Source organism: Hippocampus bargibanti, linkage group LG01, assembly GCF_051943395.1.
Source record: "Hippocampus bargibanti isolate YZ-2025 linkage group LG01, ASM5194339v1, whole genome shotgun sequence".
In the NCBI taxonomy this organism is placed as follows: Eukaryota; Metazoa; Chordata; class Actinopteri; order Syngnathiformes; family Syngnathidae; genus Hippocampus; species Hippocampus bargibanti.
The window spans coordinates 21323904-21350469 of NC_142734.1; the positions used below are offsets into that span (position 1 = coordinate 21323904).

General features: G+C 41.9%; 2 protein-coding genes across 3 annotated transcripts; one reads left to right on the forward strand and one right to left on the reverse strand.

Annotated features, from left to right (window-relative positions):
* Window positions 1-9: 9 nt before the first annotated feature.
* Window positions 10-19056, reverse strand: LOC148903486 (polyhomeotic-like protein 2). The gene is given in 10 exon segments (XM_089003561.1): window positions 10-586; window positions 1058-1247; window positions 1338-1372; window positions 1375-1463; window positions 4961-5072; window positions 5168-5246; window positions 6408-6570; window positions 14320-14928; window positions 16610-16753; window positions 18955-19056. Coding segments are annotated over 7 exon segments (798 nt in total). The 5' UTR covers window positions 6546-6570; window positions 14320-14928; window positions 16610-16753; window positions 18955-19056; the 3' UTR covers window positions 10-431.
* LOC148903487 (uncharacterized) lies at window positions 17207-24626 on the forward strand. Of its 2 annotated transcripts, none has more exons than XM_089003534.1 (9): window positions 17207-17451; window positions 17934-19065; window positions 20104-20238; window positions 21480-21654; window positions 21763-21861; window positions 22852-22943; window positions 23106-23246; window positions 23447-23567; window positions 24389-24626. In XM_089003534.1, exons 1-9 carry the CDS (start codon window positions 17306-17308, stop codon window positions 24484-24486), a joined length of 2139 nt encoding a protein of 712 aa, XP_088859660.1. In that variant the 5' UTR covers window positions 17207-17305; the 3' UTR covers window positions 24487-24626. The 2 variants fall into 2 exon arrangements, with proteins under 2 accessions (XP_088859660.1, XP_088859670.1); XM_089003544.1 differs by having other exon boundaries at window positions 24392-24626.
* Window positions 24627-26566: the final 1940 nt, after the last annotated feature.

Genomic DNA, 26566 nt, shown 5'->3' on the forward strand with positions numbered 1-26566 from the left:
ATGAATTTAAATCTCTGATTGCCATATGAATATTTACAATGTATTTAATTCCCTCATGATAAATTGGAGCTAATTCCCTAACATTAAAAACATATTTCTGAAATTGTACAACAAAAAAAAATAGGTTTACAGGAATTACATCACTTTGCTATGTTGTGTAAAAGACATGGTGGGTTTTGCCAGTGTTGCAACATCACACTGAAAACGATCAACACAAGCTGTTGCTTCTCTAACAAATGTGTTCCATTTTATGATGAAAACTTGAGAGCAAATATGTAAATAAAAGTGACTAATCTTTTGAACTGCTGTGACATAGAGGATTTCTTGAAAGTAACCACGTATGCAATTACGACACGTGGCATGAAACATTTCAGACTCTGTTGGATTGCTTGCACTAAAGGGTAAAATATAAAATGCGCATGACAGATAAGCTACAAGTCTTTGAGCATGCCAATGTGGGCAGCGATCTTTAGGGCGGGCCCCAGTTTGATGTTCATGGCCCCCATGAGGTGGTCCTCCTTTAGCAGGAGAAGTGCCTGTCCGTCGATCTCTTGTGTACGAAAGCCCTCGGCGATTTCCAGACAGCCTGAAGACAAACGGTTGACTGAGAGGGTGCAGGCGCAGCTTTGCAAACTCCTGCTGAAATGTGCAAGTACCACATCGCTATCCAAACAGGCTTAAAAGCCTTACAAAGTGCCAACTTTTCCTTTTTGGAGGCAAATGAGCATGATTTTACTTGTGCAAAACCTTTTGAAGTGCTATGTAATAAAACATTTGAAGAAATCTGTTTTTTTAATTAATTATTGGTTTCCACAGTATCAGAAGGTTGAATTGATAAATATATAGCAACAGAAAGTAGTCATTTTAGTGTCTTTAGATGCTATTCAAGAAAACATATTTGGAAACTTAAGTTAGTGAGTGAGTGCGATGAAGACAAATTATTAATAGACACTTCTGTTTCCCCCCCAAAAGTATTTTGCACAACTAATGGACAATACAGATGTGAAGAATGGAAAAGCACCCAGCAGGAGTGATTGGAACAAGTGACAGGCCCCACCTGGCAAAGAGCAGATGAAAACATAAACGTCATCCACGTTCCACTGCCCAGGGTCCCGCGGGACATCAATGCCTTGCGCCCGGGGTCCCCAACAGTCTTCTTTATTGCTGGACAAGTCAGAACATTGGCTTGATTCCCCCTGAGCGGGGTGAGTCACATGGCCAGATGACTTCCGAATGCAGGAAGATGTCTGAAAGTAAACAAAAAAAAGCTACTTTCAAAAATCACAATTCTGGAAGTTTTTAACATTAATAAAAGCTTAAGCTGACTTGCGTCGCACCTCGTCTTTCGACTCCAAACTGGTGTTTGGGGGGGTTCATTCAGTCCTTTTTGTTTTTTCGTTTCCTCCAGGGTGGATTTGCGATTTGGGAAGAGGCCCATCCTTTTTGTGCATCCTACATTGTATCTTGGAACAAAAATACTCTGCTTAAAGGACAACCGACGTCCCTTTTTTGTTTTTTAACTGACATCAGAAAAACGTTTTATAGCATCTAAAATACCCAAAACACGCAGTATGATATTTTTAGTCAAATGCAAAACACCAATAAAAATTACTTAAAGTGTCAAAAATCTGCAAAAAATTGAGCTGCGAATTGGGCATTTTCAGAAAGTCCCGCCCCCAGTTCGTGACGTCACGCCAAGACGTCTTGCATTGCTTGTGAATCAAAACATTGGCTTCAGATTCGGAGAATATGCTTTGTTACACATCCAGTTATGAATATGATTCAAATAGTTCTGAAGAGGAGAGCATACATGTTTGCAATCGATTAAAGAATTATATGTGCCATTTTGAGGCAACATCACGTACGGACTCGTCACCAACTCAAAAACAAGACTTCCTGAATATTCAGAGCGAGTCTTAAAACGTAAAATATAGCTATATGCGGTGGAATCTTATTAAAATATGCTCAGTAGAAGTCATTTGAAGCCATTTTACAAATTATGGACACAACTTGTCCGGAGACGTCGGTTGTCCTTTAAGTTTTGACCAATAAATCAAACCTGATTGCTTTGTGTCAAGTAAAGACACGTAAAGTCAACATTTTTTTGACAAGATTGTGTTCAGAGCGCCCTCAACAGTGTAAAAAAATGTTTAATCCTGTATTTGTGGAATATGAACTCCAAAGCAAAATCTATGATGCTTTTCTACCACAATGTAGTGCAGCAGCGACATGTGGTGACAACTATGTAAGTACAGTAGTGTTAAATGACACAGCGATGCATTGATATAATGCGGAAACATTTAATCGAAGCCTGTGTATTCATTCCTGGTGATTTCATGATTGCATCTTGAGTGTTTATCCCGTTCAGGGTTATATAGGGCCGCAGTGTATACCAGCTGACTATGTGGCATACACCCGCCGTTTACGGATTTGTTATTTTGACACCCATTACAACCTTCGACAACGGAAATGCAAGGAAAACATATTTTGCGGAACTTAACTCATTCACTGTCAGATGTGCAAAAATGTGTCCACGGCAGTGCCAGGGTTTTTGTCATTGTCACTCGAATTTCAGGACCCACACAATATTGAGGGTAAAGAACTGTGAGTCGGACAGGCTTCTCTGCAGCACCGGAGCGCCACAAGGGACAGTCCTGGCTCCATTCCTGTTCACCCTCTACACCTTGGACATTGTCGTCAAATGAGTGGTTGGTAGCTTTTAGGTGCATATGTACTGCCGATTTTTTTTCCCAAGATGGCGCAAGAGTAGGCAGCCGTCTGCAAGAGCTCTCATGAGCCTTGCTTTTTTTGTTGTTTTTGTCTTGTTATTGTGTTTTCTTTTGTCACTTTATGTTGTTGTGCGTCGTGTGGAACGGATATGGATTGTTTTTCAGCATTTTTGGCCACAACAATCATCAAGGAGAAGACTGTGCTGAGCGGTTGCGCCTTTTCGGCAGCATGAATATGCCAGTACTGTTTTTGAATGGGAGGAATGTCGGACCCATTTGACTGTCATCGCTGGACAGCTCTGGGGCCATTGTGTTTTTTTGCGCCTGTAATGGGCAGCATCTTCACAGCCCCGCTTTGTTCAGCGGAAAGGCCGGTGTGGTTGGTCAGTCTGCGGTTGGATGGATGCATGGCTTGAGGAGCCCGCGATAAGAAGAAAGGAGCGTCAGCGCAGAGCGCCAATGCGTCTGTGGAACTGTCGCGGCTTGTAATTGAAGCGGATTTATGTAGGACAGGAGATGTGAGACAATGTCTTTTCGTCAATGGATGCTACAGCTTCGTTTTTGCTTTCAACATTTAGCTTGTAGTAGACGTGCAAATTCCACCACGACGTCCCTGATCCACTGCTGAAATGGATGCTTTGATCCTCTCCTCTTTCATCTAGAACTGCTTCATGTCATCACAAAGAGGGTACAGCAAGTCCTGAAGAATGAATGACTCTGTCTTCGTGTTGTCATATTTGTTTGGTGGCGCGTGAACACGCAGCGGCTCCCCTCTCCCGGCAAATTGGTGTTTTTATGTTTATTACGTTTGTTAAAGCAGTGTTTTTCAACCTTTTTTGAACCAGGGCACGTTTTTTTTTCTCGCAGGAAAGAGGCAATCTTTGACGTGATGCCACACGGACGAATATTAAATTACCCTCCCAGTCTTTTCAGCGCGGACACAGGACAATGACATAATATTGGCAGAAAATGATTAATAAATGTTTGTAAAATTTTAAATTTGAAAAAGGGGCATTGGGTAGTTTCTCACGGCACACCTGACAATCTCTCACGGCACACTAGTGTGCTGCGGCACAGTGGTTGAAAATCACTGTGTTAAAGTCATTATAAGTGCCTTGCATGCTGGGTCAGAGAGGACAGTAATTTCATCTGTGCTGTATGTCATGCATATTAGCATATTTGACAATAAAGCTGACTTTGACTTTAACTACAACACCCCAACCTGCCACCTTCAGAAGTTCTCTGATGACTCAGCTATTGTCGGCCTCATTACAGAGGGAGACGATTGGGAGTACAGGGGACTGTCAAAGGACTTTGTGGACTGGTGCCAGCAGAATCACCTCCAGATCAACACTGGGAAAACCAAGGAGCTGGTAGTGGATTTCTGCAGGAAACAATCCTCACCGGCACCGTTGAACAACCAGGGTTGAACACCGTTGAACAACCAGGGTTCGGACATTGAGAGGGTGAGCTCCTACAAGTACCTGGGTGTTACTACAAACACTGATGCCCTAATCAAAAAGGGACAGAGTCGCCTCTTCCTACTCAGGAAACTGAGGTCTTTTGGAGTTCAGGGGTCACTCCTAAAGACTTTCTATGACTCTATGGTGGCTTCAGCCATCCACTATGGAATTGTCTGCTGGTCAGGAAGCATCACTACCCGGGACAGGAAAAAACTGGAGCGCCTTGTCAAGAGGGCCAGTTCTGTCCTGGGCTGCTCGCTGGACTCTCTGGAGGAGGTGGGCAACAAACAGCCGGACGCTAGCTAAACTAAAAGCTATGATGGACAGCCCCTCTCACCCCCTCCTGCCCACCCTGACAGCACTGGGTAGCTCCTTCAGCCAGAGACTATTACACTCGCGCTGCAAGAAGGAGCGGTACCACCGCTCGTTCCTACCGACTGCTTTCAGGCTTTGCAATTCTCAATGATCACATGTGAAAAAAAAAACTGGACACTTGTAAATATGGGTTGATGCAATATATCAATATGCCTTTCTTGATACTTGCACTATGTACATTTTTTTTATGAAACGGTTTTGCACATTTACATTTTCACAGTATACAGTTGACATTTTTATCTTGTTATGCGTAGAATATCTTGTTTTCTATCCTTTCACCCCCCCAACCCCATCCCCTTTCAAATTGATCCTGTGGACTGCAAATTTCTCCATTCTGGGACGAATAAAGGTTTTCTGATTCTGATTCTGATATTGAGTTTGAGGACTACATACCTTTTAGCACATAGTGTCGAACAGAATCTCTTGGACCTTTTAAAGATGTATGCAAAGTCTACCTTGCCACAAAGCTCGCAGGTGAGCATGGGCTCCTGTCGAACTTTTGAATCTGAAGGGATGGGGAGAAAAATCAAACGTCTTTAAATATGTTTATTCATTTACAACTTAAAATACCCATCTGATCCAATCAAATTAATGAATTACCCTTTGGCAGAAATCCATTCATTCTTGATTCTGATGTATCTCTCCTGAGACAATCGACTGAAAAGGAAGGGTGTTCCACCTATGGACACAAAGATAATCCTCATTTCAAAATTGGAAAATGACATCTGTCTTGATCATTAGTCATACTTAGTTTACACTTGTATGTTCTCCCTGTGTTTGCGTGGGTTTTCTCTGGGTAAGCTGGCGTCCGCCCATATTCCAAAAACCTGAATGGCAGGTTAATGGAATGTTCAAAATTGTCTTGAGGTGTGATTAAAAACGCGCATGGCATGCCCAAGATTTTGTGATGATAAACGGATTACTAAATGGATACATGGATGTATATTTTCCCATTTTGTGATATACAGCCTGGTTTTCAAATCCATGGCTATATACAGTCTCGCCTAGTACATGCAGAGAAGGCAAGTAGGGCAGTGCCGCCCTCTGTTGGCTGCTCCTTGCACGTGAAGTGCTAAACCATAACAAAACAAAAACAACCTTATGATTATAGTATTACATTTTTAATTTTAGTTCTTTCAATCATAACGTATATTAGATGAGAAGGTTTCTTCAGCCGTCATCTGTACAAAAGTGAAGGTTTCGGACGTTTCGCCTCCTATCCAAGAGGCTTCGTCAGCGAACTAAAGTCTGACTGGTCGTATCGGCCCCCATTTATATATCCCCAGTCAGACTTTAGTTCGCTGACGAAGCCTCTTGGATAGGAGGCGAAACGTCCGAAACCTTCACTTTTGTACAGATGACGGCTGAAGAAACCTTCTCATCGATGGACCACTCCTGTACGACTGAGAGCTTACACAGACGTAACGTATATTAGCTACATCACTATACCACATCGATCACCACATAACCTTTTCTGATAAAAAATGTTTTGAAAGAAAACTAGCAGATAAATGCTGAATAAATGAATACAAGCGATCCCACTAATATTATTTTACATCATTGAGTATATTATGCCGAGCCCATTTGAAAAATACTTCATGAGTCAATGAATGTGGAAATTAAATAAACCATTACATTTTTAAATATTAACATAATATTTACTTACTTTCTAATATTGACTTGTTTGTCACCTCCAGACATCTTTACTGAGCCCTTCTATTGCAACACTTAATGTGTGTGTGTGTGTGTGTGTGTGTGTGTGTGTGTGTGTGTGTGTGTGTGTGTGCGTGTGTGTGTGTGCGCGCGTGCGTGTGCGTGTGGCCCAAACAGAAACACTCACAGGAAAAGGCTCAGCACCCTCCTGGATAACAAAGCCCTCTATTAAATGGGTCAGGATATGGGATTTGACTATGGCCTGGGCTGGCTTGTTCTCTCCTCTGTGTAGACTACTGGTTGTATTGCCATTCCCAGCGGTCATGACTGGAGCACAGGATGCCCCTCACCTTGACAACACAAAACAGCATCACAAATCTTTAGTCAAACTGAGAGAAAAAAAGATATATCCCCCCCAGATGGAATGTTCAAGATATACAATGATAGATTCTTACAGAATGGATTAAAAAAATTATACACTGATGACACATCACCATCATGAATTGTGCGGTAGGCGTCTTTCTCAGTGGTAGTTTCTGGCATGTGCTGTATGCAGTGACGTGCAGTCAGGGGAGGCAGGTGAGGCAATGCCTCACCTGTCATCATGGCGATATCAAATGAAAAATAAATTCAACCGTTTTATTTATTTAGTGATTTGTACATTAAAGTTATTTTCCATTTAACTTCACTATTTTTTTATTTTTTTCAAAATCGATGAATTTTCACCGTTCAAATACTAAGTAAGTAGAGACGAGGGGTGAAGCAGCAGCCGGCTGAGCCTCACCATGGATTGCACAATGACTATGCTAACTGTGCTGGCTTGCGCTGCAGTGACACGGCATTGCTGTCTTTCTGCATATCCCTATTAAAGTGGTCAAACACTTTTAGTATATGAACTAAATTTCTACAGTTTAGCTGGTGTATATAATACACAGTCACTGTACATAAAACACTGTACTACGGTGTTTATTTTATTTTTATCAAAACTGTGCATAGGTGAGGCACACAGTTCTCCCGCCTCATGACAGGGGACGCTGGTGATTACAGAGACTCTTCTTGCAACTCCTCGGCAGCAGAATAATAGAATTAGTGACAGCAAGCCACAGTAAACAGTTAGCAAGTTAAGTGCACCCATCCAGTCTTTTTTTCGTGTTGCATGGCCTTATTTTCAGAATGGAGAATTACATATCTAAATGGAAAGAATTTTCTAGACTGGACTTTCAATCGAAGCAGGAGATAATAAGGAAAGGAAGACCAACACCGGAGCGAGAAGGTTTGCTTCAGACAACGTGACAGAGGACGGACTGGTACACACGAAAAGGCTGGCTGTGTGGATGTCCAGCAAGAAACTACATTTTCTGCTTTTCCTGTCTTGTCTCTCTCCCTCCTGAGACAGAGACCTTTAAAACTGAAGAAAGATAAGGAAGGCTTCGATGAGAAGGTTTCTTCATCTGTACTTTTTGAAGGTGTCGGACGTTTCGCCTCCTATCCAAGAGGCTTCGTCAGCGAACTAAAGTCTGACTGATTCGGCCCTATTTATATATCCCTAATGTCCGGACATGGCGGCGCCGGACACATCTATGATAGGTCCCTACTCTCAGGTTGGGGGGAGCAGAGGACCACTCCCTGTGGCCCCACTGATTGTTCCTACATTCCTGACTAACGACTGGCCTATTTGCCCCACTCCCACCGGTATCACCTCATCAGCATTACGAATGTTGCCTAACCTGTTTTGCTTAAGCAGGCTATTGTATTAACGATCTAAATTGAACCTCACCCCACCAAACCGGTTTAATGAAGGATTTAGTTGTTTTATGAGAATCGCTTCTTTTACCCCCCTTTCACACCATCTATGTTCTTTCGCTAAGATTTTAACCTCATTGTCGTCAAATGAGTGGTTGCTAGCTTTTAGGTGCAAATGTACTGCCGATTGAGGCCCACTAGTATTATCCCTGCGATGTTGATAAAGGCTTTTTTGAGAATTTGTTGAGTCTCCCCAATGTACTGCTCTTTACAATTTTCATTCGTACAATGTATTTAATAAACTACATTACTTTGTTTTTCATTTGGTAGCCTATCTTTTGGATGCACTAATTTTTGCCTTAACGTGTTTATCGGGTTGAAATAAGTAGAAATTTTGTGTTGCCAAAGGACTCTTTGTAATGTTTCTGAAACTCCTGCAATGTAAGGTACTGCTACTGCTCTCCTTTTTGTATCTTGAGAATTTTTGGTTTCATTCCCTATTCTTTCTTTCTGACATTTGTTGAATGACCACTGAGGGTACCCACAGTTAGTGAGTGCTCTCCTGATATGTCTTGACTCCTTTTCTCTACCTTCAATGCTAGTTGATATTAGTTTAGCCCTATGCTGGAGGGTTCTGATAACTCCTAGTTTGTGTTGTAAAGGGTGGTTAGAGTAAAAAAGTAAGTATTGGTCAGTGTGCGTAGCCTTCCTAAAGACTTCTGTTTTTAGCGCTCCGTCCTCTTTTATAATTACAGTAAAGTCTTGTTATATCGATATCGGATATATCGATAGTCCCGGTTATATCGATATTTTTCGGACTCCCTTGAATATCGATATAACGAGACATTACTATACTTTACAATCCAAGAAGGCTAGTTGGTTTTCTTTAATGTCCTCATGAGTAAATTTAATGTTGATGTCTACAGAGTTGAGATGATCTGTGAAGGATTGAATTTCTTGTTTTTTAATTATCACAAAAGTATCGTCCACATATCTAAACCAGTGTCTAGGTTTTGTCCCCGGGAAGGATGTGAGGGCCTGTTTCTCCATCTCTTCCATGTACAGATTAGCCACTATGGGTGAAACTGGTGAGCCCATAGCACAACTATGAATTGGTTTATAAAATTTCTCCCGAAATTGAAAATATGTAGTATTAAGGCAGATTTTCAATAATTGGCAGATGTGATCCGCTTTAAGTTTGGTTCTTTCATGCAGAGAAACGTCCGCCAGCAGTCACGTCCTCACCACTGAGACTGCTGCTGGGGTTGGGAAAGATGTAGAGACGCCAAAGTTTCCTCAGGTTCCAATATGAGGTCTTTGATCCTCTCTACAAACCCTGTGGTGTTCTCTACGTGATATTCTGTGTTACCAACCAACGGAGCTATGATAGTTTTTAAATATTTGGCTACATTGTATGTAGAGGAGTCAATGCTACAAACAATGGGTCTGAGGGGGAACCCTTCTTTATGTATTTTTGGCAGGCCATAGATACATGGCAGTACCTTACATTGAAGGAGTTTCTGAAAATTTAGGGAGTGGTCCTCTGCTCCCCCCCCCCTGAGAGTATTGGATTGGATTTGCCTTTATTAGTCTCACAGTGGAGAAATTTACATTTCACAGCAGCAAAGTAAGTAAGGAGTAGGGACCTATCATAGCTGTGTCCGGCGCCGCCATACATTAGGGATATATAAATAGGGCCGAGACGACTAGTCAGACTTTAGTTCGCTGACAAAGCCTCTTGGATAGGAGGCGAAACGTCCGACACCTTCAAAAAGTACAGATGACGGCTGAAGAAACCTTCTCATCGATGGACCACTCCTGTACGACTGAGAGTTTACACAGACATAAGGAAGGCTTTTACAAAGAAGTTATCGATGCCTTTCTTCAGAAGGAGCGGCGCATGGACTTTCATTTATAAGTAAAGGTAACACGATAATGTTTTTTATTTATTTTTTTCTATGCTACAGTTTGTATATGTAAAGAATGCTGACATGACATTTTAAACAAAACACATTAACTGTTGCCAATCAAATGGTGAATAAGCTACTTTGTAGAGTTCACATGTTTGTAAATCTTACTGTGATGACTTCAGTGTCTCACCAGCCATGAACCTCACCGCACGTCACTGGCTGTATGTGTGAATGCGCAAGGTGCCATTCGTGGGGAAAGTCAAAGCACCCCAAAAACGCCACGTCGTCTATATGAAATGGAGTTCTATTGCTTAATGCATGGCGTGCCAGTGGTAAATTTGAACCCTCGTGTGGAGTACATCGATCTTTCAATCCACTTATCAGAAATGTCGTGGCCGTGCTGGAGCCTAGCCCAGCTGTCATCAGACAGTAGGCGGAGGGCACCCTGAAATCATTGCCAGCACACATCTGCGTTTACAATCAAACCTTGGGATAATTTAGAGTGCTCCCATAAACTGCCATGCATTTGGAAGTTGGGAGGAAACTGGAGTTCCCGGAGAAAATCCATGCATGGAAAGAACATGCAAACTCCTCACAGGAAGGCCGGAGCCAGAATGGAACCCTGCACCTCTGCGAGGCAGACAATCAATCCTTCTTGTGGAGTCACCCTCTGGAATAGAGATTTATTCTTATCTTTTTTAAAGTCAAGTGAATAAAATCTCACTTGAGGTCAACTATGCCCAAAGGAAGATTTAATTTGCCCCAGCATAGGAAGCGTCAATCCGATAGTCTGGGAGCAGAACCCAAACGAGGTCGAGGGTCGTTTTGACAGTGAGGAAGGAGAGACTGCAATCTTCTTCTTCTTTTCCTTTCGGCTTTTCCCCTCAGGGGTCGCCACAGCGAATCAATGTCCTCCATCTATCCCGGTTTTGTGCATCCTCTTCTCTCACACCAGCGACCTTCATGTCCTCTTTGACCACATCCATAAACCTCCTCTTCGGTCTTCCTCTCGGTCTCCTGCCTGGCAGTTCAAGGCTCAGCATCCTTCTCCCTATACAGTCACTCTCTCTCCTCTGGACATGTCCAAACCATCTCAGTCTGGCCTCTCTGACTTTCTCTCCAAAGCCTTTAATATGAGTTGTCCCTCTAATGTACTCATTCCTGATCCTATCCAACCTGGTCACTCCCAAAGAAAACTTCAACATCTTCAGCTCTGCTACCTCCAGCTCTGCTTCCTGTCTTTTGTTCAGTGGCACTGTCTCCAGTCCAAACATCGTGGCTGGTCTCACCACCGTTTTATACACTTTTCCTTTCATTCTAGCTGAAACCCGTCTATCACACATCACACCTGTCATTTTTCTCCAGCCGCTCCAGCCTGCCTGGACACGCTTCTTCACCTCTTTTCCACACTCTCCATTGCTCTGGACAGTTGACCCCAAGTACTTAAAATCCTCCACTTTCTTTATCGCTTCTCCCTGTAGCATCACTCTTGCACTTGGATCCCTCTCATTCACACACATATATTCCGTCTTGCTGCGACTGATCTTCATTCCTCTCCTTTCCAGGGCATATCTCCACATCTCTAGTTTCTCCGCCACCTGTTCCCTGTTCTCGCTACAGATCACAATGTCATCTGCAAACATCATGGTCCAAGGAGATTCTTGTCTAACATCGTCTGTCAGCCTGTCCATCACCAGAGCAAAAAAGAAGGGGCTCAGAGCTGACCCCTGGTGGAGTCCCACCTCCACCTTGAATTCCTCAGTCACACCGACAGCACACCTCACAACTGTCTTACAGTCGTGATACATGTCTTGTACCGCTCTGACATACTTTTCCGTCACTCCAGACTTCCTCATGCAATGCCACAGCTCTTCTCTGGGCACCCTGTCATCCGCTTTCTCCAGATCTACAAAGACACAATGCAATTCCTTCTGACCTTCTCTATACTTCTCTATCAGCATTCTTAAAGCAAACACTGCATCTGTCGTACTCTTTTTTGGCATGAAGCCATACTGCTGCTCACAAATGTTCACTTCTGCTCTTAGTCTAGCTTCAACTACTCTTTCCCAGAGTTTCATTGTATGGCTCATCAACTTTATTCCTCTGTAATTAGTACAACTCTGCACATCTGCTTTGTTCTTAAAAATGGGCACGAGTACACTTCGTCTCCATTCTTCAGGCATCTGTTCACCATCTAAGATCTTGTTGAATAACCCAGTCAGGAACACCACCGCCACCTCTCCAAGACACTTCCATACCTCGATTGGTAAATCATCAGGCCCGAGTGCCTTTCCCCCCTTCATCCTCTTCAGCGCCCTCCTCACTTCATCCTTGCTAATGCTTGCTACGTCTTGGTCCACAACAGTCACTCTTTGTTCCTTCTCATTTTCCTCATTCATCAATTCTTCAAAGTACTCTTTCCATCTTGCCATCACACTACTGGCACCTGTTAATACATTGCCATCTCTATCCTTAATTACCCGAACCTGCTGCAGGTCCTTACCATCTTTGTCTCTCTGTCTCGCCAGCCTGTCAAGATCAGTCTCACCTTCCTTGCTGTCCAGCCGAGCATACAAGTCATCATAGGCCTCTTGTTTGGCCTTTGCCACCTTTACTTTAACCGTGCGCTGCATCTCCTTATACTGCTGTCTACTCTCGTCCGTCCTCTCAGTGTCCCACTTCTTCTTTGCTAACCTCTTTCTCTGTATACACTCCTGCACCTCCCCATTCCACCACCAAGTCTCCTTATCTACCTTTCTTCCACTCGATACACCAAGTACTTTCCGACCTGTGTCTCTGATTATGTTCGCTGTAGTTTGCCAGTCATCTGGATGGACCTCTTGCCCACCCAGTGCTTGTCTTACCTCCTTCCTAAATGTCATGCAACACTCTTCCTTTTTCAACTTCCACCATTTTGTCCTCACTTCAGCCTTTGGTTTTCTTCATATTCCTCACTGCCAGCGTCATCCGACACACCACCAACCTATGCTGTCTGGCTACACTCTCACCAACCACTACTTTGCAGTCACTGATTTCCTTTAAATGGCGCCGTAGACACAAAATGTAGTCTACCTGTGTACTTCTGCCTCCACTCTTATAGGTCACCCTATGTTCCTGTCTCTTCTGAAAGAAAGTATTCACAATAGCTATTTGCATTCTCTTAGCAAAGTCAACCACCATCTGTCCTTCAGCGTTCCTCATCTGGAGTCCAAACCTGCCCATCACCTCCTCATCATCTTTGTTTCCTGCGCCAACATGTCCATTGAAGTCTCCACCAATTACAACCCTCTCACTTCTCAGGATGTTCTGTATGACGTCATCAAAGTCCAACCAAAATGTCTCCTTCTCCGTCAGCTGACATCCGACCTGTGGGGCATACCCACAAACAACATTGAACATCACGCCTTCAATTTCTAGCTTCAGACTCATCATTCTATCTGATACTCTTTTTACTTCTAAGACATTCCTAACAAACTCCTCTTTTAAGATAACCCCAACTCTATTTCTCTTTCTGTCTTCACCATGATAGAACAACTTAAACCCTGACCCTAAGCTTCTAGCCTTGCTCCCTTTCCACCTGGTCTCCTGGATACACAGTATGTCTACCTTCCTTCTCTGCATCATGTCAACCAGCTCTCTACCTTTACCTGTCATTGTTGCTACATTCAAAGTTCCTACTCTTAGTTCTATACTCTTGGCGTTCCATTTCTCTCTTTTCCCCCGGGCACACCTCCCTCCTCTCCTTCTTCGGCCAACAGTAGTCCATTTTCCACTGGCACCCTGAAGGTCAACAGTACCAATGGCGGCCGTTGTTAACCCGGGCCTCGACCGATCCGGTATGGGATTCATAGGTTTGATTCGCATATTTGTTTTGGCAAAGTTTTTTTTTTACGTCGGATGCCCTTCCTGACACAACCCTCTGTATTTATCCGGGCTTGGGACCGGCACAATAAGACACTGGCTTGTGCCCCCTTGTGGCTCCATTGACGGAGAGACTGCAATATTGTGATATAAATTAATAATCCATCCATTTAAAGAAAGTAAACATAATGGGAAACAAAGGCAAAATGACTGCAATCAGGTACAAACAAAGCTTATTTTTGGAGGGGGGGGTCCTCTTTTTCACTAATTGGCATTTACTGTTGCTCCTTGAGGTGCAGTGTCAATATCCTGCGTGTTGGTGGTGGGCTGGGGTTTTTTGCCCCCCAAATAGGGTTTCGCGCAGGGTTCCATTCAACAGGATCGACATAGTGCATTGAGATTAATATACCAGGTGGTGAACATTGACGAGGTGTGGCCTTAAAGCAGGTGTCTCAAACTCGCAGCCCGCGGGCCAACTGCGGCCCCCGAAAGAATATTTTGCGGCCCACCTTGATATGAATGATTACTATTAGTGCGGCCCGCATGATTGATATGAATGAAACTTGTGTGTGCAGCTGAACGAACCACGGTGGGGTAAAACGCTCTGAAGGGTGGCACATCGGTCAGGCTGTCCAGTGCTTCGCTCACTCATTCATTCATTCCGCCGGGTGCAGGAGAAGCCGCTGTGAAGCCGCCGTGAAGCCGCCGACTCCACTCAGCTCCTATAGTCCTCCACTGCTCTTAGCTCAGAAATGAAGAAAGCGATGTGATTTGATCACAGATTTGCAGACTTCAAGATGCACAAAGCCACATTTAAAATTTTTGCGGACCCATTCTCTTTTGATGTGCAAGATGCCCCTCCTGTGTTCCAAATGGAGGTCTGTGACCTAAAGTGCAACTCTGCACTCAAAGCCAAGTTCAGGGATGTGAATGGAGAAGAAGACAAGCTTGGGCAATTTTTGAGTGAGTTAACCCCCGTCTTCCCTGAACTTTCCCGAATGTTCAAGCGGACCATGTGTCTTTTTGGGACCACATACTTATGTGAGAAGCTCTTCTCCACCTTGAACTTCAAGAAGTCCAAGTACAGGTCCAGACTTACTGATGAGCATCTTCAAGCCCTACTCAGAGTCTCCACTGTCTCCTCACTCAAGCCAAATGTGGCTCGGCTTTGTGAGAAGAACCGCTGCCAGGTCTCTAGCAGCAAGAAGTAGGCAAGAGAAGCCATGTTTAGGACAGTTCATGTTCAATATTTTATTTATGTGAGGAAAGTTAAAGGACAACCGACGTCTCCGGACAAGTTGTGTCCATAATTTGTAAAATCGCTTCAAATGACTTCTAATGAGCGTATTTTACAAAGATTCCACCGCATATGCCACCGCTGAATATTCCGGAAGTCTTGTTTTTGAGTTGATGATGAGTCCTCACATTATGTCACTGAAGGAACGCCCCTGACTGAAAAAAGGACACATTGTAGCAGTCCTTCCATCACGTCAATGCATTTTGCTGTACTTTGTTTGGTCTGAAAACTTCGCGTAGCACCAAAAAGAGGCAGAAGAGGGCGACAAAGCTCCGTGTAAGGAATTAATCAGCCTGTGAAAACAGGCTGATTAATTCCTTACACGGGGCTTTGTCACCATTTTCTGCCTCTTTTGGTGCTACATTTCCTGCCCCCAGATACCTCAAAATGGTACGGACTAAATTATTTAATCGATTGCAAACATGTATGCTTTCCTCTTCAGAACTATTTGAATCATATTCATAACTGGATGAGTAACAAGAATGCATATTCTCTGAATCTGAAGCCATTGTTTTGATTCTCCAGCAACGCAAGATGTCTTGGGGCGACACCACGAACAAGGGGGTGTTTTGCATATGACAAAACATATCATACTGCGTGTTTTAGGTATTTTAGATGCTATAAACCATTTTTCTGGTGTCAGTTAGGAAACAAAAAAGTGATGTTGGTTGTCCTTTAAAGGTTAAAGAACTGTGAATACAGACATTTGAAACTTTATTAAAATAATTAGTTTTCCTGTGGTTTTTTTCAGTCTGTGTCTGCCTTATGATCATTATAATTATTTTATTTATTTATTACTGGTTGATTTATTTTTAAATCATTTTTCCATGTATTCATTTAATTCATTTTTTGTGTGTTAAAAATAACGATTTTGAGAACATTGGAATGTTTTATCTGTGCTTTTCTTGTGGAAATCCTGATGCGGCCCAGCCTCACCCAGACGCTGCCTCCAGCGGCCCCCGGGTAAATTGAGTTGGAGACCCCTGCCTTAAAGCATTACCGGCAAAGCTGGTTGTTGAGGGTGGAAAAAATTAACACCACAATCGCAGTTCAGAGTTTTACAAACCAAAAATATGCTCATGAATAAATTAGTCGTTTCTGTTAGTGCAGCATAAGAATATGTCGTCAGGTGTCTGGAGTCACATGAAGCCACGTTCACACCGTAAAAACTTTTAATCCCGTTTATATTTAGGAGCGAGGAGTGTTTTAGGCATTTTTATGATTTTACCTCAATGTTTCAGAAAGTTAGTAAATAGACAACGATTGGTTCCGATTTACGACACGGGACAGAATTTCGTCGTAAGCAGGGGACACCTCTTGCTCACGCAGTCGTTTATTTTGAATGGAGATTGCCACGAGTTCTGTGAACATCAGAGCACAATAGACCTAGAATCTTGTGATTATCATGTTCTTATGAATGAAGAAAGATGAGCAAGCACTTGACCAAATCTGTGCTTACCAGGGCTTGCAAATTCACGTGCGAGCTCCACAGAGTTAATTGTTACATTTGCACGGCCGTGTCTACCGAGAGGACGCGATAACTGAGGAATAGAAATAACTATTTGTGTCCAAACCCACCTTTGGGCCACTTGAGTAAAGAGGCGCCCTCCGGGTTAAACAATGGTGAGTTTCAGGGAAGAGGACCCCTTTGTTCTGCGTGCGACGTTTCATTCACTCACCGTTCGTCCTCCGCCAACACTTATTCGACTCCAGCTTTTTACACTGCGGCAAAAAAAATAGTTGATCAGTTCTTCGTGTTCATTACCTCGAACTACAACAAAAGTACAACGCAACTCTTCGAACGGCACGCGACAACACTTTTCAATGACTTGTACGTGCGCGTGACTAATACTTGTACAACAGCAAACAACGAAACACTATTTCCGGTTCTATCCTCCATAATAAAGAGTTTTACCAATTTGATCCAACAACCCGAATGCATTTTTTTGCATTAACTGCATATTGATAAAATAATTGTACGATTAATTTGCATATAAACAATATAATACAGTGTTTTAGGAAAACAAGATCATTCTTACAGTCAATGTCAATCAAAACCGTGACTATCACAAAGCAAGCAAATAATTTTCTGTGAGTCTGTTTGTATTTTAGAGGACAAAAAACGGAAGTTAACTATAGGCGCTTACTGTAATTGTACTTCATCGTAGAGTACTATCACTTTACTATTGCTGCTCATGGCAAGTGGTCCATCGTTTGAGAAGACGGTCCTGTGAGCAGCCTGTGCTCGAGAGGAAACTTTGCAGCACAAGTCTCATGTCAACGCTGGAATTAATGAAAAGGGATTGTTTTGCATCAAGGACACTGTCCTCAGCTTCTCTAAAAAGACGATTCATTAAAAAGGGAAGAGTTGCTCCAAGGGGCAACTGCAAAGACGTGAGCACAGACTGTCATTTGTGCAGGTGAGAGCAGATGATCCAGTATACTGTGTATACATATACGTATATACTGTGTTCTATTTGCATAGCTCATTCCAGGAAACCTTTATACCAAATTTAAGTAAACCAACCACTTTTTTTATTTCTGTTGTGAATATAATTCATTTTTTGTCGGAAAATATGTTATTGCTTGATGAAACCACGGCTGAACTTTTTGGCAATAATTCCAAAAGTGGTATTCGATAGAAAAATAATAGTTTGGTGGCAGCAAGATCATGTAAATTAGCCCCATTGTTAGCTCACAGACACATTTTCAGAAATTGGCAGAGAACTAAAGATTTGTTAAATTGTGCAATTTTGTAATTGATGCCATGGGGAGACGCATCTGCCACTGAACTATTGGTATAAAAATGAACACAAAATGTTAGTTTTAAATTATAGGTTCTCTATAGGCCCAAGAATGGCACCGAGAATGACATGTTGTTTACTGTCCGTGATAATTGCAGGTGTGTCCTATTTTCCAACTCCGGCAGTGGTCGGACCGTTCGTCGGATTCTGACAGCTTGCCTTCTGTCTTTCCTGGCACTGCTCGGCTCTGTATCCATTGACCTCAGTTCCAATTTTGCATTGCTCCACTCTACGGAAGCAGCTTACGAAGAGTTGGCTTCGTGCCGGACTGCAACTATCTTGGCGCTAGTCAGTAAGCTTCAACTGATGCGCCATTTGTTAAGCAAAGACGGAGGAAATGAGACATTCAATGCAAGTGTTTCTATGGTTGTCTTGCCCATCTTGGACCTGTGTGGTGAGATCGTGGGCCATAGAGATGGCAATGGGATGCATTGCCACGTTAGGGTGGCTGAATTTTGCCAGGAGATTGAAAGGCCTGTTGATGAATTAATGCACCCGTCACTGGATACAAATACAACAAATGAAAACGATCCCTGGGCTCTGAATGCGTTCATTCGAGGGCTTCTTGATATGTGGGTTACAGAAGAAGAAAGTCTCAGCAAAACCAAACATGACTCCAACTGGGGAGATGTTTTTTCTGCAAGGCTTCTGCTCACCTTCAAAGAACTCAACCACCAGTTACAGGACTTTCCCAATATGGCAGCGTTACCTGCCTTCCAGGACGAGTGGACTTTGGTGTTAAAGTACTTGAACTTGGCTGCACTCATGACAGAACAACTACATGACTGCTGGTTAGAGAACATTGATGGAAGGTTCAACTCAAGCCACTATTTCAAACAAATCTTCAACACAAATCTTTGGGAAATCACAGACTCAAACAAAAAGCTGTCCGGGTCCCACACCGGACTTCAAATGCTGAATGACACCCAGCGGTGCTTGTATGAGCGTGCGGTGCCTGCACTCCGAACGGCATCTCGCTCGGTGTCTTCGGGCCTCAGTATGAAGATCAGCCTTCTGGCAATTGCCTGCCTCATCTACCCGGTGGTCATGTTCTCTTTCAAGCAAATGACTGAGTGGATTCAAAATTATGCACGTAATTTAACAGAGAAGACGGAAGACCTGAGACGTCAAAGGCAGCTGGCCGAAGATCTGCTGCATCAAATGCTGCCCAAATCGGTTGCAAAACAGCTCCGCCGGCATAAACACGTTGAGGCGGAGAGCTATGAGAAGGTTGGTGTGTGAGAAATTCACAAACAAAGACCCAATGAATCCAACTGAACTGTTGATTTTCTCAAGCGTTCTAGCGGGTGGAAACACAATAGGCGTGTTTTTGATCAGGCCTCTTGCTCATGAGTCACTGCAGGGCTCTGAAGCAATCTTATCCGGCCCAATATTCAGGTTTCTGTTTTGATATTTGCTCTTTTGAGCCATCGTATATTTTTTAACCCCTCACGGGACTCAAAAGCAAAACATGAAATATCCAAGCTTGGCCAAAACAAACATGCGGATCAAACCTCTAAAGATGGAGGACACTGATTTGCTGTGGCGACCCCTTGAAGGGAAAAGCCGAAAGGAAAAGAAGAAGAGTCTTGAGAAACTTGTTATTTAGAGCCAAGCAACTTTCAATTAAATTTTCTTTTAAAATCTGGCATATCAGTCAGAAATGCTTGAAGATTTCTAGGTATCCTTTTATTTTGTAATGTAGTCTTTTGTAATACGTTCCAGTCCATACATTCTCTGATTCCTTGGAAACACATTCTGAGCTTTTAATATCGAGGCTGCTGTAAGGACGCTACCATTACATCATCTGCAGACATGCTGAATGAACGTGTCTTTGCTCCCCTTTGTAGCTATTGTTGGCGTAATTACCTATAATTGCTCTGTTCCATATTCATCACAAGATAAAACAAGTTTGATAGGTGAAAATTGCATTTGGCTTATTGAAGAGGTTTGAACAGCTGTACTAAAAGCACTCGGTGCAGCATAGTGTGTGGGGGGGCAGCTCTAATGGTGTGAAATGGATGAAACTTTGGATGCGCATAATTGAAAAGTAGTTATTTAGAAAATGTGCATCAATATATTTTTAAGAGCAAGCCCTGTTGCAAAAACAAACTGAAATTAGGTCATTATTTGAAGCTTCAACAATTAACCAGTGGATTTGAAATGGGAACTCAAAATCTCCACACAAAGCATTTATGTGAAGCAGACATACTGTATGTGGAGAAAAAAAGTAAACTTTGAATTTAATGTTTATTCCTTCTATTCTAGGTGACCATTTTTTTCTCGGACATTGTGGGTTTCACTTCCATCTCAGCTTCCTGCACTCCTTTACAAGTCGTGGAAATGCTCAACAACCTCTACATTTGCTTTGACACACGAATAGACTCCTATGATGTATACAAGGTGATTCAAAATGAGAAAACACACAAACACAAACTTAAGATGGCACACACAAGGAACGGACAAAGTTCGATTTTCTTGAGCCGTCATCTGTACTTCTTTGAAGGTGTCAGCGAACTGAAGTTGTACTGGTAGCTCCAAGCTGATGATGCTTTTCAGATGAGGAGTGAACTGTCCCACACCTTCAAAGAAGTACAGACGACGGCTGAAGAAACGTTTTCATCGATGGACCACTTCTGTACGACTGAGAGCTTACACAGACGATTTGATTCTCTTAGATCACATTGTTTCATTTGAAGTTGTTATTGTTGTAACTATGACTAATGGTGACTGCTGGAAGGGTTGCCCCTGATAGTTATGCAAATACTGCACCTTTTGTCATAATGTACAACCATAGCGTCAGGACACAGAATTAGAACTCCTGTCATATTTAGCACCCTTATAACCTCTTGAAATCTACAAAAAAATGAGTTCTGCCATCTGCGAGAATGCCACCGAAATTGTCTGGTTTGTCTGCTACTGAATTGTTCACATGTACAACTAATTGTTTTGAGACACAACTACAACAGTGAAACATTCTGTGGCGTGTAAAAAAACATGACTAATTTCAACTCAATGTGCCTCATGGGTAATTTTGACCCGAATATCATCTTTGTACCGTTTTGTACAGCTTCATTGGAAATTGGAATGAAAGGAAATTTCAATGTTTCCATAGTTGGGGATAATCTAGCAAAAGTTATAGAATTTAAATTAAAAAATATCATTCATGATGTTTTTTTAAGCATTTTAAGCGCAGTATCGGGTCATTTTGACACGAAGACTACAGGAGGGTTAAATATCTTGATTAAACTAACACGTTTACATTTCATGTACCATATATAGCCTATTTCATTATATATGCACCTCAATTATGCAGTTTTTTTTTTTGGGGGGGGGGCTCGATTTGGTCGAGGATCTTCATCTTTATTGAGTTCATAGAGTTGCTTGTTCTGTAGCCACAAGGGGACAAAAGCCAGTGTCTTATTGTGCCGATCCAAAGCCCGGATAAATACAGAGTTGTGTCAGGAAGGGCATCCGACGTAAAAGATTGGCCAAAACAAACATGCAAATCAAATCTCTGAAGATGGAGGACACTGATTCGCTGTGGCGACCCCGGAAGGGAAAAGCCCAAAGGAAAAGAAGTTATCATTAAAAACATCCTAATTTTTGTTGCTACGTATTGATTTGTGCGCCATTTCACCTAGGTTGAGACAATTGGGGACGCATACATGGTGGTGAGTGGACTACCCGAGAGGAATGGGGACAAACATTCTGACGAGATTGCCAAGATGGCTCTTGATCTGGTTGCAGCAGTCCGACAAGTGTTCATCCCTCACATGCCCAACCAGAGGTTGCAACTCCGAGCTGGAATTCACACAGGTCAAGGCATTTTTGGGGCACAAATTAGCTTGGGGTCATTTTTTTTGGTGTGACTTGTTGTTTTTTTACCCCCAATGTCTTTCTGCTATTGTTTTGTGTCCCGATCAGGTCCATGTGTGGCTGGAATCGTGGGCTACAAGATGCCTCGATATTGCCTGTTTGGGGATACGGTGAATACGGCATCTAGAATGGAGTCCACTAGTTTGCGTATGTTGAGCGATGAACACATGCACCAGTCATTGATGTCTAATGTCAATATTGGAGTGCTGTTACAAATTTGGAAACGCAACACCTTACAATTATACCCGTCGGTGAAGGCCTCAAGAAAAGTATGCCTTTTTCCAAATTGAAAATTACCTCCATGAACACCCTGAAACACAGTTCAGGATAGTGCCAAGTAAAATACAGACCTCCAGCGATGCTGTCAGAGTTTGACAAGAAAAGACTGGACGCACAGGGACGATTGTCTTTATAATCGACAGGAGCAAATTTACATAACACTGAATGACAGCAGTTGTCCCGCTAATCACACTCCCCGTTTATTTGCCCCTCATACAACTTTTATTGTTTACATATGCAAAATACAAGAATCACACTGCCCCTGATATGTTCATACCACTACGCCAGTCCGGCCACACGGTAGTGAGCTGATTAACTTGGCTTTTTCTTTGAACTACCGAAAAATACACTGACATCTCCATTACTGGTGTCCCCAAAACATGATTTGAAATTCCTGACATCCAATGTCGTAACTGATACGATTCCAATCCACTCCTGCAGTTTGTGGTGTTTTCAATTCTTACATTTTTTTCCAGCTCTCTCTTAGTTTCAAGGCTCATTCTTATCCACACAAAGCAGAAATAAATGATGACATATAGCTGCGTGTTACATCCTCAATCATTTTCACGTGACAAAAACTGCAAGTCAAAACTGTTCTGATTATAAGTGATTTTTTGTGCATCATGAATATTTCTATTCATGTGTGTTTTAACAAGTACAGTAAAGTCTCGTTATATCGATATTCACGGGAGTCGGATAAAATATCGATATAACCGGACTATCGATATATCCGATCCTGCGGCATGTAAATTTTCTCCTTGCGTTCATAGAAATAGTATCGTAATAAGCAGTACTATCGATATGACTGATATCGATATAACGAGACTTTACTGGATATCATTTTATACATTGCTACAGCTCAAAAAATCCACACAAGTTCTGCAACCTACTTGGCCCTTACCAAAGACTTTGCTTATGATTTGCAGCTTCGAGGAGAGATTGAAGTCAAGGTGAGCGCAAGGGTCACCAGTCCTTTTTATTTACCTTTACCACAGACTTAATAATAACATACGTAGCATCCAAGTCAATTTCCCTACAGTGAAGTTTACTTTGATTTCCCAATCGTTCAAATTATCATTGCATCTAAAAATCCCTCTGCCTCCTCCTGCCAGGGTAAAGGCAAAATGAACACCTATTGGTTGATTGGCCATAAGAACTACAGTGTCCAAAATGACAGTCTGGTTTGTCACTGGAATCCCAAAATGGCAAGAAAAAAGAAGACTGAGGCAAGCAGTGATGCCTCTGTGGGAAATGTGAGTGGAACTGGTTTCAATATTGAACATTTTACAATACTGCTCATTTACCACCTTTATTTTTTGATGTTACTTTTGCTGATGATGTTTCAAAACACTTCTCACTGTCTTATTTTCAGCAAAAATGCAGCATTTGCCATAATTCAGTACATTCAATGACAATTTCTGAAATATAATTTGGTTTTGTTTATGCCTGCCAGTCATCAGTGACAGTGGAGAGCTTGAGTGAAAATGCCCCCACGCCGGTGCCCAATCCCACGCCACCGCAGCCTCGATCCCATAAGGCCAGCGTGAGTGGTGCGGCAAAGATGGGGCCTTCAGGTAGCAACGGTGCCAACCGCACCTCCATGATTGGTGGACTGCAGGCAGAGGAAGAAGTTTACCTTTTTTAAAACTAAACATAATGCTGGTGTTGTTTTTTTTAATAATAGGGTAGAGGTAATATGATATTTTGTCTCTAATTTCTCATGTCGAATGCTGATGAAAATTTTGTTGAATTTCAATTTATTTCGCTTGTAACTGATTTTTATACACCCATTAATTACCAAATGAGTCCTTCCATATACATATACATATACATATACATATACATATGCACACACGCACGCGCACACACACACACATACATAAATGACAATCTAAGTGGCTAGAACAAACATACTTTATCTTGCATATTTATTGGATTGAATTGGATTTGCCTTTATTAGTCTCGCAATGGAGAAATTTACATTTCACAGCAGCAAAATTATGAAAGAAATGAAAGTAGAAAAGCAAAATGCAGAAGCTGCTGGAAAGGCAGCTACTCTCGCGGCGTCAAAAGAACTTCTTTTCCTTTCGGCTTTTCCCTTCATGGGGTCGCCACAGCAAATCAGTGTCCTCTATCTTTAGAGGTTTGATCCGCATGTTTGTTTTGGCCAAGCTTTTACGTCGGATGCCCTTCCTGACACAACCCTCTGTATTCGGGCTTGGTATGGTAATCGGCACAACAACATTCCAAAAAGCAAAAACTATACTCACCATTTGATGACAATGCTCTGATCTTACTGTGAAATGGCCATCTAAAAACTAAATAACAAATAACATGACAACACAGAGAGACATTCATTCTTAAGCACTTTCTGTACCTTCTTTGTTACATAAAGCAGATCCAGATGAAAGAGGAGAGGATCAAAGCGTCTCTTCACCAGTGGATCGGGGACATCATGGTGGAATGTGCACGTCGACTACAAGCAAAACGTGAAATCAAACACGCAGCTGTAGCATCCATTGACGAAAAGAGATTGTCTCACATCTCCTGTCCCTCATAAATCCGCTTCAATTCCAACCCGTGACAGTTCCATATACGCATCGGAGCTCTGCGCTGACGCTCCTTCCTTCTTACCGAGGAGCCCGCGGTAAGAAGGATCTTTTTATTAATTGAAATACATCAACCTGAAATTTCAAACATTCAAGACATTGTGGTAAGAAAATAAATACAAATTGCTTTCATATGAACAACTGCGTGTAAAACATTCAAGATTGAAATAAAAGTGCTGGACAAAATTGGTGTGTCCAGAAGTTAAGTCGACAAATATTCAAGAAAAAAAAACTCAATATGTTGAAATAAAAGCTATTGTCTCTGTGTTGTATATAAATGTGCCAGAAACAAGTGCACATGACACATATACATAAAAACAATGCATTGTTCCAGCTGCCAAACCTAACCTTTCCTTAGTTTCGGACCTAACCTTACCTGCGTTTTGCGGACATTCTCATTAATTTATCAATGCGGTTTTTCACGAAATATTTAACTCCCTTCCAAGTTCTCCCTTTCAATTCTTCTGGTGAAGCCTTAATGCAGTTCATGCATTCGTCTTTGCCTGGAACCTTGAGAGACCTGATGGAGTCCATCAAGGTTTTCTCCACAGCATGGATTTCTTCTTCTGTCCACTTTTTTACATTCATTTTTACTTCTTCCTTCCCTATATAAAATGAGACAGTAAATTAATATTCCTCCAAAAGTTAAGACACAGGCCATTACTGTCTAAAGTCATCATTGGTCTGTTTTGTAACAGTATTGTAGTTTTTATACATCAAATGATGATTCACAAGCCACTAGATAACAGTTTACCTTCAGAGAACTTCATCAGCTCCGCCCTACCATCCAATGTACCTATTAGTAGTAAACACAGAATAAATATATTGAGTTCTACAAAATCAGGAATATGTACTTTAGTGCTATGTTCACAGTGCAGGTCTGAATGCAATTCAGATTTTTTTTGGGTGGGATCCATTTATTTTGTAAGGGGTTTACATTACATGAAGAAATGCTTATCTATTTACTACTGAGAAAACATGATTTTAAAGATTCCATTCCAATTTCTATACACCCTCGACGTTAACTTGAAGTTGCTCAATACTAAATATCCCATAGAATGTAATGAGGAGGAAGAGAGAGCATTTTTTTGGAGGATAACAATACATTATGGTAATCAAAAACAAAAATAATGTATCATATTTCCCCTACCCATACAGTATATAGACCCTCACCACTGTTGCTTGTCAGATGATAACTCAGTCACAAACCAAGAGAAAACAGTTTACCTTTTGTTTGCTGTGGTGGAACAGGCACCTTCTTGACATGCATCATCTTCCCATCTGACCTACCTGCACAAAAAAACAGGTCTCGTGTTTCTATTTAATTGTATTTTATTTATTGCATTCTATTTGTGATTGTATTTTATTTATTTTTGTACCTATGCTTGTCTTTGACTGTAAAGTGTCCTCGAGAGCTTTGAAAGGCGCTTAAAATGTAATGTATTATTATTATTATTATTATTATTATTATTGTAAATACAAATAAAACACAACATATGTGTACCGTCTGTAATATACCCAACAGCAAACATAACTGGATTTCGGGTGGCTATGTTGCTGTCTCAGCATCAGTGACTGCTTCTCCCTCCTCCCACTCTCCTTGTGCAAGATTAGATTAGATCACATTACATTACATTGCCCTTTATTAGACTCACAGTGGAGAAATTCACAAATATTGTTCTGAATTTAAAATTATTTTCTGTGTCAACATGAATATATACTGATATGTATGACACCAATGGTCTACATTTTTGGGAAGGCATTGAATTAAACATATGTTGACCTAAAAAAATTTAAAGTCATAAACATACTCGATGATTGTGGTGATGATGTTGATGTAGGAGTACATTTTGTCATATCTTTATCGTCCTCATCATCAGTGCCTGACATATCAGTGTCAACAGTTTTTCTGAGGAACAGAGGAAACACAGATAAAACTTCAGCTGGCAGAGAAAAAAATGGGT